We start from the raw sequence: 16,342 nt of genomic DNA on the forward strand, positions 1-16,342 counted from the left end.
TGGTGAAGTGAAGTTTATCCAAAAGGAAAATGGAAAAGCACAAACTTTCAGACTCGTACTGAGGTGGAAGCATTTGGACACAGTTTTCTCCAACTTTCAAATGTTTTTCTCTCAGCTAAAAGGAAGTGATGAAAGAAGTCGTTCCATAGTTTCACATCCCACTTTATCATAGCACCATAAACAACATAGACGTATCGACAGTCTCGCCCATTCCTTGGGCAAGGCACAATTGCCCCTCGCAGCTGTGCCGACATGTTTAGACTGATGTGTGATAGAGAGAGTGCTGCACATAGATGCACCGTATGAATGTGTGTGAATGGGTCAATGGATATATGAATATATAATTACAGAGGATTTCTCCCTCATTCTACTGACAACACAAACAGAGAAGAGCCAGCTTAGACCTGTCTGCTAAACCTTAGCATTGGTGCGTGAAGGTGCAACAGGGAGAAGAGTGTGGAGCATGAAATCACAATCATAAACTGAGGCTGATATCAAATGCAGTGCAGTTGTGCAACATTCATAATTTTTGTCTTAATTTATTTTAGATTTTTTATTTATCAATTCAACATTTGCAACGACAAACCAGAACTTGTACCATATTCATCATGGACAGTTCACACACAGAATAAAGGTTCATTCTTCATCCCAAGTCGTGGCGTAGATTACGTTCTACATTCGTGCATTACATAGACTACAAAGAAAATATATAGTGAATGATAAAGGATGGATGTTAGACCTATATACTATCCTACTATTAAAATGTCAATACACTTTTTTGCCTTGCACTTTCTGTGACAGCTCCTCGCAGCCTCCTCAGCACCACTGACTTCCAGCATCCTTGGTTGTTGCTGAGTTTAGCTCCATGTGTGGCTTCAGGATTCAGTTCAGTAAATTTCAGGATATGTGCTGTTAGGAATCCTCAGTAACTCATTATAAATCATATATATGTCACTTTAAATGGTCCATTTCTGGTTTCACATATCAGCTACAAAAAATACCATGATGATTACCATTAATGTTGCAATAAATGGTTAGAAGCACCTGAATTAAAACTGTGTCATGGACGCGGAAAAAAATATAAATAGCTGTTTTTATATTTCCTTGTGCCACCCTCGGGAAAAACTGTGTTTTATGCTTTTAGCAAAGTAAAACTATCCTGTGATATTATTCCTTTGACAAATTTAGAATTGGCTCTGGAAAAATTACATCTTTTCCAATATATTAAGTTTATAATTGTCAATTGTCCCTGCTGTCCAACAGGGACGCTGTTGAGCTTTATCAGGATGCACTGCAGTAGTTTATAAGATTTGTCTTTGCCTCCACCCTGTGTTCATAAAGCGGTACTGCAGTTTGGACAGAAGCAGTGATGGAGGTGTGAGGACTGAAGTGACCACCGACCATCATCTGTCTTCTAAAATAGAAACCTAATCACTTCCTGTTCTCTGCAGTCCACATATAGAAGCGCTGAATATTTAAAATATCCTCATTAGCGTGACACTGGCCTGAGCCACCGCTCAGTTAAACATAGATTTATATCAAACATCTTCAGATTTGTGAATTTACCCTCGAAACATATTTCTAATGTCATGTGGTTTAGTTTATTTCTGTATTTTGGACTGATAAATGATGGGTCAGCCGTTTACTGTGTGAGGATGAATGACACTAAAAGTAAACTTCCAACTTGATGTAATGTGACTTTTTATTCTTCCTTTATTCCTCTTTGTTCTAATGACCTTTCACTTCCATTTCCAACAATCTTTTGTTGGCCTGAGTGAACAGGAGGGACACAACAGTTTCAGTGTTCATATGAGCTCCTCACTGTTATTGTAAAAACATGAAACCCTTTAACACACTGGTCTCTGGTCCTTATGTGAGTAAACGTGACGAGAAGTGTGTGGGATTCTTTGGATTTCTCTAATTTTACATTCTAATTGACAAGAGCCTTTTATTTTTTTAAATATAAACTGTTATAACTGTGTATCCATCTATTGGAAAATCAAAGAGCTGAAAAACACAAACACACAGCGACTGCTTTTTAGAGTTTTATTGCAAAGTTGCCATCAATTCCATTCCTTTGTATGATTTGCAAGCAGCTTTACACAGAATCTTTAAAAAACACGAAGAATAATATAATTAAAATAAACTGTAAAATACCCACACAACTTTTAAATACAAAAAACAGAGTTAGTAAAATCTATCATATAGAAAAGAAGAATATATTTGTTGATTGGCTCATTAAGGATATAATAAAATGTAGCATAAAGGATATAATGGTGATAATGTAAAAATAAAAAAGGTATTTAGATAATCAGCAGTGAACGACCAGGTTTTCATGCCTGGTTGTTCACATTTCACTGAAACCCCCATAAACACATGATGTCATTTCTAAAATACAGTGCACATGATTAAATGCACTTATTGAACATCAAGTATGAAAAGACAGACGTCCCCACTGTATGTCTCCCATGTCAAAGCTATGAATACCTGCTGTGTATTTGGCAACAAAACAATCAATCAAATCATACATTTCTATAAAAATGTCTGAGCAGTGATATGACGTCAGGGCTCGTTCTGTGGCTGTGATCAATAACGTGATAATTCATATATTCATGTTCAGTTGGATTAAATGATGGCATGCAGAAGATGAACAAAAATAAATACCATGTCATAATAATTGTTAGTTACTCAATAAATAAAACATTATGAAACAAATAATCATATTATTAAATATAGTAAAATGCATCAATGAACCAATAAACGGCTAAATAATTAAACTGTGTAATGAAACAGAAAATGACTGTGTAATATTATTTCTTCATTTTTATGGAGTCTTATTTCATTGTTACATTGGAATTTAGTTTAATGATAGACATCGTAATTTAAAAATAACTAATTTTAAACGTTTATTTCTAAACAGCATTTTTCTTTGGAGTGTGTGTGTGTGTGTGTGTGTGTGTGTGTGTGTGTGTGTGTGTGTGTGTGTGTGTGTGTGTGTGTGTGTGTGTGTGTGTGTGTGTGTGTGTGTGTGTGTGTGTGTGTGCGTTCATATCTTTCTATGGTTCTGAGGACAAATTTTGGTTTAAACCATCATTGGGCAAACATTCTGGTCTGATAAGGACATTTTGGCATTATGAGGACATTTTCCCATGATGAGGGACATGTTGGCTGAACCTTTTGAAAGGCTACAATTAAATGTTAGAGTAAGAATTATGTTTAATTTAGGATGTGGATCAGTTTGAGTCTTTAGCGTTTAGAAGTGATGGTTAAGGTGAGAGCAATGGAATGCATTCTGTCAATCAGTGTCCTCACAGCTATAGAAAGATTAATGAGTACGAGTGTGTTTTTGTCTTTAGAAAAAGGGGCCTTGGGAAAGAAACTATTTTTCTGTGATAAACTTCAATATTAAAATGTTTGTGTGTGTTTGTTTATCATTACAATTTTTATATTTTACTCTATTAATATGATTAATCATTTCATAATGTTTATGGTCATTTTTGTATTTCCATCCATAATCACTACTCACACTTTGGATAACAGAGAATTCCACATGGCTGCTTCATTGCTTGTAAAGGTGATGAAAACAGCTCAGTGGCAGCTTCATGTTTCAAGTCAGTGAAAGTGAGCGCAGGTGAAGATCACAGCCACGCTTGTTTCAAAGCAGTGACGGTCCACATGTTATAAAGTGACTTTCCTCATGTATTTATAGTTTCTTTAGCGGCTATTCAGATCTCTGCTATTTGTATTTTTGTCATTTCTTGTGTCTACAGTCGGCCGGTAAATGTAATATAAAATCCCGACTGAAATAAAAAGATGAGTGGAAGTGGTACATTTAGGCACAGACTGTGAATAAGGACAGAAGTGGTGAACATTCATCAGATATTTGGTTTTCAAGCAGCACATCGATGATACTTTATATTGCACAGGATGAGCAGAGGCTGAAGCTGCTGTTAGTAACAAGCCAGACTTCTCCAGACCTCATGTTAGAACAGTGAAGGAATAAAAAGGAGGCCGTGAGCAGCTCAGACAAACAGTAGCATGAGCGTCGCGTTGCAGAGTGGAACACAGACGTCAGTCTGAAACAAAACTCTCAGACTGAACCGTCCTGGATCCACCGAGACGCTGAAGACCAGTCGGTCCATCAGAGGATCACACAGCCAGAGGTGGACACCTCCACACTGCTGGACACAAATAACAGGTTTCAAATCATATTCAGTCAGAAACTAATCATATTATCAGCAGCCTGCACTTTGAAATATGCCTGAGCTCGGTACAGATCTCCTTCAGTCTGACTTGATTTCAACCTACAACCAAGTAAAAAAAAAATACTTTTTATATCTCATCTCCCTCACTGAAAAAATCTGGAATCTTTGAATGTGCAGTTATTGTTAATTTTAAACATTGAACTGTAGAGTGTACAGTGTTTACTGTTTAGTGTTCAGGTTAATGATGTCTGATATAACGTCTACAACTTTTTCTAACAGGAAAAAAGCAGAAAAAGATGTTTAGTATTATTTAGAAATGGAAAAAAAGAAACATGATAGATTAATATCAGACACAACAAACAAAAAAAATACACTTTGTACCTAATAATCATTAATAATATTAATAAATCATTACATGTAGTCCCCTGCTCTTAGACAAGTGAAGGAAAACATTAAAATACAGAGTGACAACAACCAACAGTTACATGTAATAAACTGAGCTTTAAGGAGAGCACAGAGAAACGTCACTTGTTCAGCAGATGAAAGTGAAAAACTGTCTGAATACTTCCTGAAGCAACTGTACATCATTCTACACAGTGCAGCTCAAACATTCAAGTGAAGGAACAATAAGCAAAACACATTTTTAAGTTGAATGAAGATTATAAAGCTGTCCCACCTCTGCCCTGGAGCATCAGATTGCTTCATCCTCTTGGGGGCGCTGCCCTCCCACTCAACTGGAGGCTTCTGAGCGCGTTCCCTGTCCTCACTGGTCTCCTGAAGAGAGGTGGTGATGGCAAATTACACGGGGTGAGTATTAAAGCTTTTGAAAAAACTGCTTTTAAAAACTTTCTTTGCAGTGTAAAAATATGAATGACTAAATAAGCAACCACTAAGGTTAAAGTTTGAAAGGAAAAATCCGATGGTGATTTGCTTTCATAGAATTCATGACTGTACATACAGTAGGTAAAGGGAGAGGCTCAATGAAATGACAAATTACATGTTTCTAGTTTTCATTATCACAGTATGTCCTGTAAAAATGTGCAATTATTTCTCGACTCTCCGACACTCGGGGGAGTTTTTTCTTCCAGTGTCCAATGAAAATTCTTGAATTTTTGACTTTCTCCCCAGAACCCATGACAAAAAAAGTCTCCCAGTTAGCGAATGATCTACACTGAATAATCCACTGGTTCAATCAGAAGGGGAAGGTGGTGGTGAGAAGTCCTCGACAACAAACATCACCAATCCAAAATCCATCATTTCCTCCATAGTTTTGTGTTTTTACCAGACACATGTAAATATACAGGCTCTTTGAGATACAAGTAACAAACAACCACACAACTGTCATCCCATAATCCTTCACTTCAAGCAATATTATAATTCTATCACATGAACAGTCAAGACTCAGGATTATGATTATTATTATTACTATTACTATCATTAAATCTATGAATATCACTCTTACTGGTTATTATTTTCATTAAAACCAGTCTGACAGAGAAATAATTAGATTTTATGAATTTGTACAGTACAGTATTCCACCAAATAGGACGACTAAATTCAACCTGTGTCTGCTGTATTTGGTTTTATGCACCTGGATGAGGAGTCTCAACTGCATCTTTGGTAGTGTGACGGTACCGTAACACTGTGTGTGTGTGTATCTCACCATGTTTCTCTTCCTGACAGGGTTGCTGCTGCTGCTGCTGCTGCTGCTGCTCGGTGTGTTGTGGCTGTCAGCGGCGGCGTGCAGGGCTCTCTGGCGCGGCGGCGGCTCAGCTCTTTGATAGACCACGGTCTCTTTCGACTGCAGCTTCCTGTAGAGACAACACACGCTCAGTTAGCAGCTGATCGAGTTCATACGGCTAAGTGACATCCAACACATCAGTAAACCCCTCACTGCAAAGAGTGTGTGTTTCTGTTCAACCTCTGTGTGGTCGTGTTTTATGCTGCAGTTTGTGCTTGTGTCCCTCCTTTCTCCTAGAGGCTGCTTCCAATGTTCAGTCCACACAAAAGACATACCCAAAGGGGAAAGGTGACTCACCTGTATGAGTTTACAATGTAACAAGTGTCCCCTGGTGGACGGACGGTGTAGTGGACTCAATGTTTTTACTGAATGACCTAAAACACATTTGTCTCCTCATTGTTCTGGACACATAAAGGATAAATAAAGAAAAATTGGCCATAATGCAGTGAAATAGGAAATATGCAGTGGCAAAAACAAAACTATCTCAAAAACAGAATTGTCATTTTTGTCTCTGTGATGTTTTTCTTTGATGTTCCTGTACATCACCTTGAATCGACCTCTGTATTTAGATTTAACATACACAAATAAAAATAACCTAAACCAAGTTAAAGGGTGTATATTGTGATAATTAGATTAATGTGTGATTTGAACCCTATTCAGAATTCCTCTTCATATTGCCACCAACTTAACACAATATCACACATACTGTAAACTTAGTCACACATTGTGAGCTTGGTTACAATCAATGATTCCAGTCCTGGTCGACGTCACCTTTTAGTTATTCCTGGTAACAATGACTCATAAATAAACAGACGAAATAAGTCTTCTCTATCTATGAACCCCTCAGTTCAGCGAAGAGTTAATAAATGATAATAAGGAAATCGTGACCTGCTACACGATTATGAATTTATCTCTTCGAGGTCGGCCTGAAGACCCTCTCCACCTTGTGAAGATGAGAAGTAAGTCAGAGTTAAACTGTCTTTAGCCTTCATTACATCCCTGGTGGTCAGGCCTCATCCTGCCCCACCATTCACTTAGTGTCACCGAGCATTGATCTACACACTAATTAAGTCCCCTGGCTAGAAGATGTGTGTGTCTGTGTGTAGGTACGAGGTATTAGTACGATTTTTGTTGAACAAAAGGAAACACGGAAAAGAAATTCAATAAGGAGTTAAAGGGAAGAATGTGTGTGTGTGTGTGTAAAGTAGATGTTTTGACTTAAGAAATAACGAAACCATGCCCACCAGTCTAATATGACTCAACCACACAAAAATAATAAATGTTTGATAATCTCTGGGAAGCAACATCCAATAGATTCAGAGATGTCAGTCCAGAGAGTGTGTAGTCTTAGTTAAATCAATAATTCAGCTGTGTGTAGACACACACACACTCACACCCCTCCGCCCTGCACTTCTCCCCAGTGGTGTGAGTGCTGCTGACCCCTGGTCCTCTCAGCCTGTCCCCTCCTCGGTCCTCCATCACGGCTAATTACACTCCCTGGAGTTTAGAGCCATCAGCCTGCAGCCTCGGCCCCCATCTGCTGCTGCGGCGGCGGGCGGCGTCTGAGCTCTCTGACAGCCTCCTCTCGCTCTCCCGCTCTGACAGAGTGATAAACTAATAAGCCTGGCTGGGCACACAGAGGTCGTGGTGAGGGGGTGCGGGTGGGGGGGAGACCTGAGCAGAGCTGGACCCTTCCACGTAGCCAGGCTGACTCGGACCGTGCTCGGGGGAGGTGGGGGCCAGGCGGGCAGGGAGTGGAGTTACTGAGGTCTGGCTGATCAATGCTGAGAGACAGACAGGCCCGAGGTCCAGCATCAGTGTGTGTGGAAGTTTTATTAAGAGTCACTGTGAGAGTGGAAACACTCGCCGCTCACAGATATTCATATTCCTACTAATGCCTCATTAGCTACATGCTTCTCATCAGATCATGAGACAACACATCCAAGTTGGACACTTTCCTAAAATACAAAACGATGAATATACACCATGCATCACACATGCTTACAAAATCAACAACTACACATCAACTAAGCTCACAGCAGCTTAAACCCTGTGGACAGCTCTGAGTACAGGTGTGAGCGTGCTCAGATCGGACAGCGGTCCAGTCACGCCGGACCACATTCGGACGTGGTCTGGGTCACGTGTCCACATTCTTTTAGCAGTGAGAATACGAATGTGGTCCTGGGAACATGGATAGACCACCTGCTCAACTGACGTCCTCTGTGTTAGCAGAAATACACACAGAGGATCATACAGACTGTAGCAAGAGGCAACAACAACAGTAGCGATTTGCACTGCTTGAACGTCTGTGTTATTTTAATTTATTTTTCTCCTTGCTGCTTTGCACCATGCATTGCATCTTTTCGAGCGGAAATGATTGACGTGTTTATGTGCATATAGGGAGGGGAAGTGGGATCCGATCACAAGAAGCATGTGGGTCCACATATTAATGTCAGGTGTGTACGTGGCCTTACATTCACTAGATCCAGATTTTTATTTGGATGTACACCTAATTGCACACACTCAAATATATATATATATATATATCCTCCTAACATGCCTGCCAATTTTCATCAAGATCTATGAATTATTCTCTGAGAAATCAACAAAAATATTCCAGAACTCCAAAAAAAAAAGTACAAAATGATCCCTGGATCTGTACCACAATTTAATGGGTTCTTTCCTGACCCACACCACATCCTCCCAGAAAGTTTCGTTATGCTACGTCTAGTGGTTTTTCCGTAATCTTGCTTGCTAACAGACAGGAGAGACAGAAAAACACAGAAGAAAACATGACCTCCTTGTTTCAGGTAACACAAAATATGAAGCTAGAAATAATGAATATTGGAATGAAAATCATTTTAAATATGTATCGTTTGTGCCATAATTATTTTGAGGGCATGCAGGCTTTTTTTAAATATTCCATATTTTAGGAAACTATTTTATGAAAAATAAATCTGTAAAGTGTGTTTTTGAAAGACACCAACCACTGTTTGTCTGCTGACTTTAATGTATGTGATGTAAAATACATCTCCAATAGAATCCATTTGATGGAATGATGCAGACATAACATTGATGGGTTTTAATTCTTAATTAAAAATTAGCCTCACTCTCACGCACAAATCCAAACAACACACAATACCTGATGTTGCTTTGTGCTGCGTTACATTTAAAAGGACAAACGGGCTAATTGAAGGAGAAGAGTTTACATTTAGAAATGCATCAGCTGTTCTCAGGTGGGGCTGCGTGGGTTGAGGACCTGTCTGGTGTCTCATGACTATGGACGGCTCTTTGACAGTTGCTGAAAACCTGGCATTAAACAGAGCCCGGGGCTAAATTATTAAAGACTGTGGCGCTGATAAGCTCTGACGTTATCTGTCCCGCCCTCTGTACCGCAGAAATTAAGAAAATAGGTTCCCATGTTTATTATTGCTCAATAGAAGTTATCTTGTACGTTTTTTTTTAATTAAGACATTTGTCTAGGATGTTTTTTCAGTCTCTCTCTCTCTCTCTCTCTCTCTCTCTCTCTCTCTCTCTCTCTCTCTCTCTCTCTCTCTCTCTCTCTCTCTCTCTCTCTCAGCCACGTTTAAGAGTGTGGATTGTTTAAGACCAGTTTTCAACTGCCCCTCTAATAGTTCATCAGTCGGTTCCTCAGATATGTTTTTATTATCGTGGCAGCCCAGAGAACACGCATGTAGATCCTTCATGTTTTTATGAGAGGTGTATAACATTTTGTTTGATCATTAGGAAACTGTGGTGGGACAAATGAGACTATGGCGAGGCAGCCTCAGTAATTAATGTAAAACAGGGTAATGTATGCGAGCAGCCTGGAGCCCAAACACCAGGAGTTAACTCGTTTATACAAACATGGCTTGATGTTTAAAAGTAACTGTTAAACTGCTGATCGTTATGTGTGCGTTCACGGATCCAAATCGGAAATCGTCTGAAGTGTCGTTCAGAAATGGTCTCTTTGAGTTTCGCATCATTCAGAGCTGGAGTGGATTTGGTGCAGTGAAAAGTCCTGTGTTCAGTTTTTCACTTAAGATCATTTTATGAGCCATTTTTCAGACATGACCTCTGGGTAAAATCCGGAGAGTCGGCTGGGGAGTTTACCCGCAGTTTGCCTTTCACACATGCACAACACAGCGGGAGGCTCTCAACACAGACGCGTTCACAACATCAACAAACCCTTTCACATTATTCAGGCGAGACCTGGAGCAGCCAGGTGCAGTAGACAGAAACAGGAAGTGACCTGTTAAACTCTGCTGCGTAAATCACGTGATTTTGTTTACGGCACCCCGACACCGCCGTCAGCTCTTATCACCGCAAACTCTCCTGACGTCTTTGTCGGTGTCTTCTACGTTTGTGACATCGTTTTTTTTCACCAGGAGATATTTGTTTTCTTTTTTGCGTCTGTCACATGATAGAAGCGTCATCGCCCTCCTCCAGAGAAAATACAGAGGAACTGCGGAGTCCAGTGCAAGACTGAAACTAGCTTTATAGAATGGATCTATTAACTTAAATAGAATTAAGTATTTATGTTTTCATTAGTGTATAACCACCTTTAACTACGGAATGTAGAGTTTGTATTCGCTTAGATTGAGCCAGTAAGAACCGATAAGAGTACAGGATCAATAAGGAGTGTGTGTGTGTGAGTGTGTGTGTGTGTGTGTGGGTGTGTATACCTGATTGCTGAGCTCAGGCTTTGGTACCAGTCATTCAGATCCTCCTGGTTGCTGGACATCAGCAGGAGTTTGGCTTTGGGGAAGGTTAACTGGAGGAAGACGAGGTCGAGGAGATGAATTAGGATGATTGTGTGTGTGTGTGTGTGTTGTGATACACGATGGCAAGAACAGCACAGCACAATAAACATAATTCCAGTAAGATTGTAGTGAGAGGAAATGTAACTCAGGACAGTTTCATAATTTGAGGTTTTTAAAGAGGCACAGGAACCATTGACATTTTTCTATTTATCAGCTTTGCGTTGTATTTTAGAAGCCTCACCCTCTGTCAGTCATCAGAGGCTGAAACTGCAGTAACACTCTAAAAACAGTAGAGGGTAGGCCACATTAAGCAAAATCCTTCCCACTCTGTCACCTCATCATCCGAGCAGAACCTACGGCTGCTCCTCGCAGGCATCCATCGGCCCCTACAACTGTGAAATCCGAAGGTGAAGGAGACGGAGAGGTAAACGGCGGGGGACAGAATCCGATGCAGTCAGGTCACATTTAGTGGGAAACTATAATCGGGCTGGACAGAGATGTGTTCTCAGACGTCTTGCCCGGCTTGTCAGCGTCCTCTTCCTTTGAGTCAACAGTAATTATCAACTCTCTGGCGCACGTTGTTAAAGCCAGACTGTGATTGTACTTGTCAAACAAGCCAATGGGAGATGTCTGGGCCCAAACAAAAGGGGCTTTTAGAGCAGCGTAATTACACTGGGAAAGCTATTACAGGGGATCAAAATTAGCCCTTCACCACATTTAAATGGCCTCTCCCGTTTACCTGTGCCTCCAGCCTCCACGCGGGCGCCCGGCGGCGGAGGAGGAGAGCGGGCGGCCTGAGGTATTGATCATTTCCATGTGTATTTAGACAGAACTTTAGGCTCGAACAGAGAAGCATATAGCTCATCAAACATAATGATGTTTTAACACAGAGGGAGGGGAGTGTCTCTCATTATGCATTAAATAGATTAAGATTTCAAATGTACCATCATCAAAAGTATTATCTAATTACAGAGTTCAGTGAATGGGGCCCGATTTTGAGTGGCGCATGATATTAGGCACTCGCTACTTGGGGGACGGCGGCTGATTTATGCACAAATGCATTCCACTTCTATTGGAATGCAGTAATTAGGGATTTGTCAGGAAATCTGACCCTCTTAGGTAGAAATTACTTTGTATAATAAGAACGGCAGAGCATGGAGCCTCATCGCCGCACATAATTTAGCTTGATTATTTATACATCAAAGAGAATCTGTCAGGGATGTGGGAAAATATTCAAGTAGCGGGGGAATATTAGCAGGAGGAAGACTGCAGACAGAGAGAGAGAGAGAGAGAGGGAGAGGGAGAGGAGAAGGAAGGTCGAGGTAGACAAAAGGGAAGAGAAGACAAAAAGAGGGGGAAACGGGCCGAGGCACATGTAAAAGCCGGCTCTCCGCTAACATGCAACCAGAGAGAGAGCAAAAATAACAGGAATTTTAATAAAAGCATTTTTTCCCCCCCTAAACTTTGCATATAGATTGCCATGGCATTTACAGCTGTCAAATTTAATTTGGCATTAATTCTTCATGGCCCTGGATGACGAGGGCCCTGGAGTGCTGACAGCCCTTTTCTTTGAGCTTAGGTAGGGGCCCAGGATCAATAATGTGTCCTTATGAGAAATTACATGTAATGCTATTGAGTATGCATCTGGGCCTCGGCGGGATAAGAGGCTAATGAAATGCCATTTCTGCCATTAGATAATGTGCAGCGCGGCCGGCGGAGAGAGCGGCGACAGGCTTGAGGAAGATGTATTTACTGGAGGGGCCGGAAGAGATGGATCTGCAGCCTAATCTGATCCAGCAGCTGAGAGATTCTGTTGCAGCTGGCAGCCATCACTGCACACACACACACACACACACACACACACACACACACACACACACACACACACACACACACACACACACACACACACACACACACACACACACACACACACACACACACACACCATCACCCCAAATAATACAGCTCTGACTAATCTCCCCATCAGCAGGCTTTTCATTCGTCACTTGAAGGATGCTTCTAATTCCCACTGCCTTTTAAAGATGAAGTCACGCAGGCCGAGCTGATGAGACCATCACACATGCAGGACACGCCGGAGTCTTAAACACTGAACTACATTTACCTGCATCCACCCTCTCATCTGTGTTTAATACATAAACTACACATTTGCAAAAACCGGGGACTCCACTGAATCGCTATATCCGAGTCGATAAGCACGGCAAGGTTTTAAAGTTCTAAAGTTTTTTACTGTCGCCTGAACAATTATTAACTGTCCAGATATTTTTTGTATCAATAATGAAAATATCTGCCAATTATAAGTGCTTCATTTTCTGTCTGGTTTTATTAAGTCTCTAAGTGTGTGAGCCAGCTGTGTGAGCAGACAGAGGAGGAATCCAAGCTCTCCGTAGCCGCTGTGCATCACAGGGAGGCACATTAGAAACACAACATAAAGAGCTCTTTGAGCAAGAGCGCATCAGCTGAAATGAATATTGATACCGCGCAGCATTGGCACTAAACACTTGCTGCATAAACGCTTTGGTTACTTGCTCAATGACGCGCAACTCGTTCCCTTTTGAATGTTTCACGACAGCAACTACATCATTTAGACACAATTTGTCAGCCAGCAGCTGCACCGAGACCTGGAAGACGGATCAGACTGAGAGGAGAGACGCAATAAAAGAAGAAAAAAAGTTTAACTTTTGGGGGCGCCATCGACAAGGGTTTGAAGGGATTAGGGGGAAGAAGAGGCGAGGTAACCGCAGGTCTCCTCTGACAAGCGGAACTAAATGACATTTCATTCAGGGAGACTGGAAAACATTCAGGAAACCTCCGTTTGGCAGATTATACAACAGGAGCCATCAAGGCCATAAGTAAGACAAATCAAAGCAGCATTCATCAAAGGAGGAAATTAAATAATGCCTCTGCTAGGGACTCACTCATGTGTATACTCAAACCAACGAACAGATGTCTCCCCACCTGCTGCCCGACAAACACTTTTCTCTTTTTCCCTTTCAACTTTTCTACAGTTAGTTACCCAGGACATCACAGAGCCGGTGGCCCTCGGCTACAGTAGCTCTGTTACACACTAAGATCTTAAGTTTGTTAATGACCTACAACACAACTGTCACACAGTGATAGTCAATGGCTTCAAAATTTGACTCACAGCATTTTATTACCCTGTGTGCTAAGAAGGGTATTGTTTTCAACCCTGAGTGTGTGTGGACAAAATGACTCAACAACGCACAAACTTTTTAAGTTGATCGATCAAAGGACAAGGTCAACAAAAGACATCTCTGCAAATAATAGAGACCATCTAGAGTTTGTGTTGATCAGAAAACTGGTAACCATGAGATAATAAATGACCACATGAAGAAGTCAAAGAATTAAGAAAATTAAATCATGCATAGTTCATAAAAAAAGCATTTTTCCAGGTATCTCTGCATTCTGCAAGACTATAGCCAACAACCTAAAGCTTATTTGGATTGAAAAATCTGAATTTTTGTATATTTAGAAGGAATGATGTCATCATGGCATCACTATGAAGTCACAGAATTATGTTATATAGCTTCACAATGCATTCATTTTTGTGACCAATAACATCAGACACAATCAACAGTCTATTTAGATTAACCAATCATTTGTTATCATATGGTGTAAATGACACCACTATTAAATGACATTATTACAATATAATAAGTTAACATTGTCTGACTGGGGTATGTTCTTTATAGCTGCTCTAATGCTTTTCATTCAATCTGAATCCTTTTTGAATCTCGTTTGAAATCTGTTTAGCTAGTTTGTTGGGTAATGAATATGTGGTAACGAAACTAATTTAAGTTGTTTGTTTTGTTTGTTGAATATTCAATATTCTAGTTTCCTAGAATATTGAACATCTTCGATACACATTTTGTTAGTCAAATTGTGATTCAGTAACCAATTACCAGACAAGAATGACTCTGACACTAGAATTAACAAACACCTAAAGTGTGTAGGTGTGTGTAGGGACCTTGTGGGAAACATTGACTGCAGAGTTTATAAACGATAATAAGTAAATCATGACTTCCTACATGTTTCGGAAAATTGTGTTTCAAAAACCCTGTAACAGAGACATGTGGTGGAACCAATCAGAACAGCCATCGAGCGGAGAATTATTCTGTTGCTTTTTTGAATGTGGCGTGGGTGTAATTGTCATCTCCGTGTTTGTCACCTGTACATATAAGTACACAACATCTTACAGAAGTTCATAGTAAAAACATAAAAGTATATTCAGAAAATAGCACCGACCGAATTGATGATGGGGGCTATACAAATGAAATTTTATTGAATCGAAATTGTTTAGATACTGGTTTCAAAAAATGCCTCTTCCGAAATGTAATTGAATCAATGTCAGAGAGCCAATAAGCACGGATAATGCTTAGACCACGATCTAATGATGCTGGTGATTGGCTGTGTAACGTACCATTACAAGAAGACTGAGGATTTTGAAACATTTCAAACAACAAATTTAATGTTGCTGCGTGTCCAAGTGCAAGAAGAGCCGTCTTATTCACATTGTACAAATCTGCCTCATATTTCAAAACCGGAACCCCCCTCATCAAAGAGTACAGACAACTGTGCTGTGAACATATAACATTTAGAAAGCATAACAATTCAGCCAATTGATAAATGGTTGTTTACTAAATTTAACAAGACTATAAAATGCGCAGGGGCTTAAACTGGGACCTCAATGCAACATAAAGAATTAAACCACATTGTGGTAAATAGCTTCATCAATTTTAAATTAGGAAAGTGCTTCGGGGGGATGTCGATGAGAATGTCTCTTACAGTATATGTATGGAGAGGAGGAATGTAATCATTCACTTCCTGCTGTTTTCCTTATGTATTATTCTTTTTTCTACTATCATATGTCAGCTTCTGTTCATAAATGAGTCAACACTCCATTATTTTCCCCTTCCTGGTTTGTTAATGTTGTGTCTCAGCCTGCTTTCTGCCAGATGAACAACATAATACAATATTCCAAGATATCCCAGACACTCCCTGATCCCTCTTATGTCACATGAGCCACACAGGTAAGTCCGCTAAGGGTCTACGTGGCTGATACTCACGCTGAGCAGGCCTCCTTTGCTCTTGGTGTGTCCAAACACCTTCTCCACAGCGCAGGCCTTCAGGGGGAACATGTGCTGGCCGGTGAACTTGTCTCCATTGGTGGGATCCAGGGGACTGCAGCGCTTGGCCTGCAGCAGCATGTCGGAGAACAGGAAGAACATCTTGGGCTTGGCCTCTTTACCTTTCGGAGGAACCATTTTCAGCCAGCCCTCGCGGATGTACCACCTCCCTGCGAGAGGAGGGGAGAACAGACAGAGGCATGAATGGCCATTATCGTTAGCAGCTCAGACCTTGTTTGAGTTTCAGGGAAGCTGAGGGTTTTACCGGCTTACACTAAACCGCACTGGAACAAAATAAGTAAGGACTTCTCTAATTTACAAATTACAAAAATGATACCAACAATGTTGCTGATCTACCAAGCCAGTGTTGGGGCATATGGTCAACCAGCAATGGTCAAACTCATCACCAAGTATATATACATTTAATATAGACTAAACCACTGCTGCAAAGCTGAAATGTGTATA

At 40.6% G+C, this 16,342-nt stretch overlaps 1 protein-coding gene across 2 annotated transcripts in view; it reads right to left on the reverse strand.

Moving 5' to 3' along the window:
- Nucleotides 1-3,749: 3,749 nt before the first annotated feature.
- Nucleotides 3,750-16,342, reverse strand: part of arhgef39 (Rho guanine nucleotide exchange factor (GEF) 39) — a 49,908-nt gene continuing 37,315 nt past the window's right edge. The window contains exons 8-12 of one of the 2 annotated variants that reach the window (XM_034578382.1): nt 15,818-16,047; nt 10,632-10,720; nt 5,869-6,016; nt 4,882-4,979; nt 3,750-4,178 (exon numbers count right to left, since the gene is read on the reverse strand). In XM_034578382.1, coding sequence (XP_034434273.1) covers nt 4,142-4,178; nt 4,882-4,979; nt 5,869-6,016; nt 10,632-10,720; nt 15,818-16,047 — 602 coding nt within the window. In that variant the 3' untranslated portion in view covers nt 3,750-4,141. Of the gene's footprint in view, nt 4,182-4,881; nt 4,980-5,868; nt 6,017-10,631; nt 10,721-15,817; nt 16,048-16,342 lie in introns of both variants that reach the window. The other variant, XM_034578381.1, reaches the window with a different exon arrangement.

The sequence above is a fragment of the Hippoglossus hippoglossus genome, chromosome 23 (assembly GCF_009819705.1).
Source record: "Hippoglossus hippoglossus isolate fHipHip1 chromosome 23, fHipHip1.pri, whole genome shotgun sequence".
NCBI lineage: Eukaryota > Metazoa > Chordata > Actinopteri > Pleuronectiformes > Pleuronectidae > Hippoglossus > Hippoglossus hippoglossus.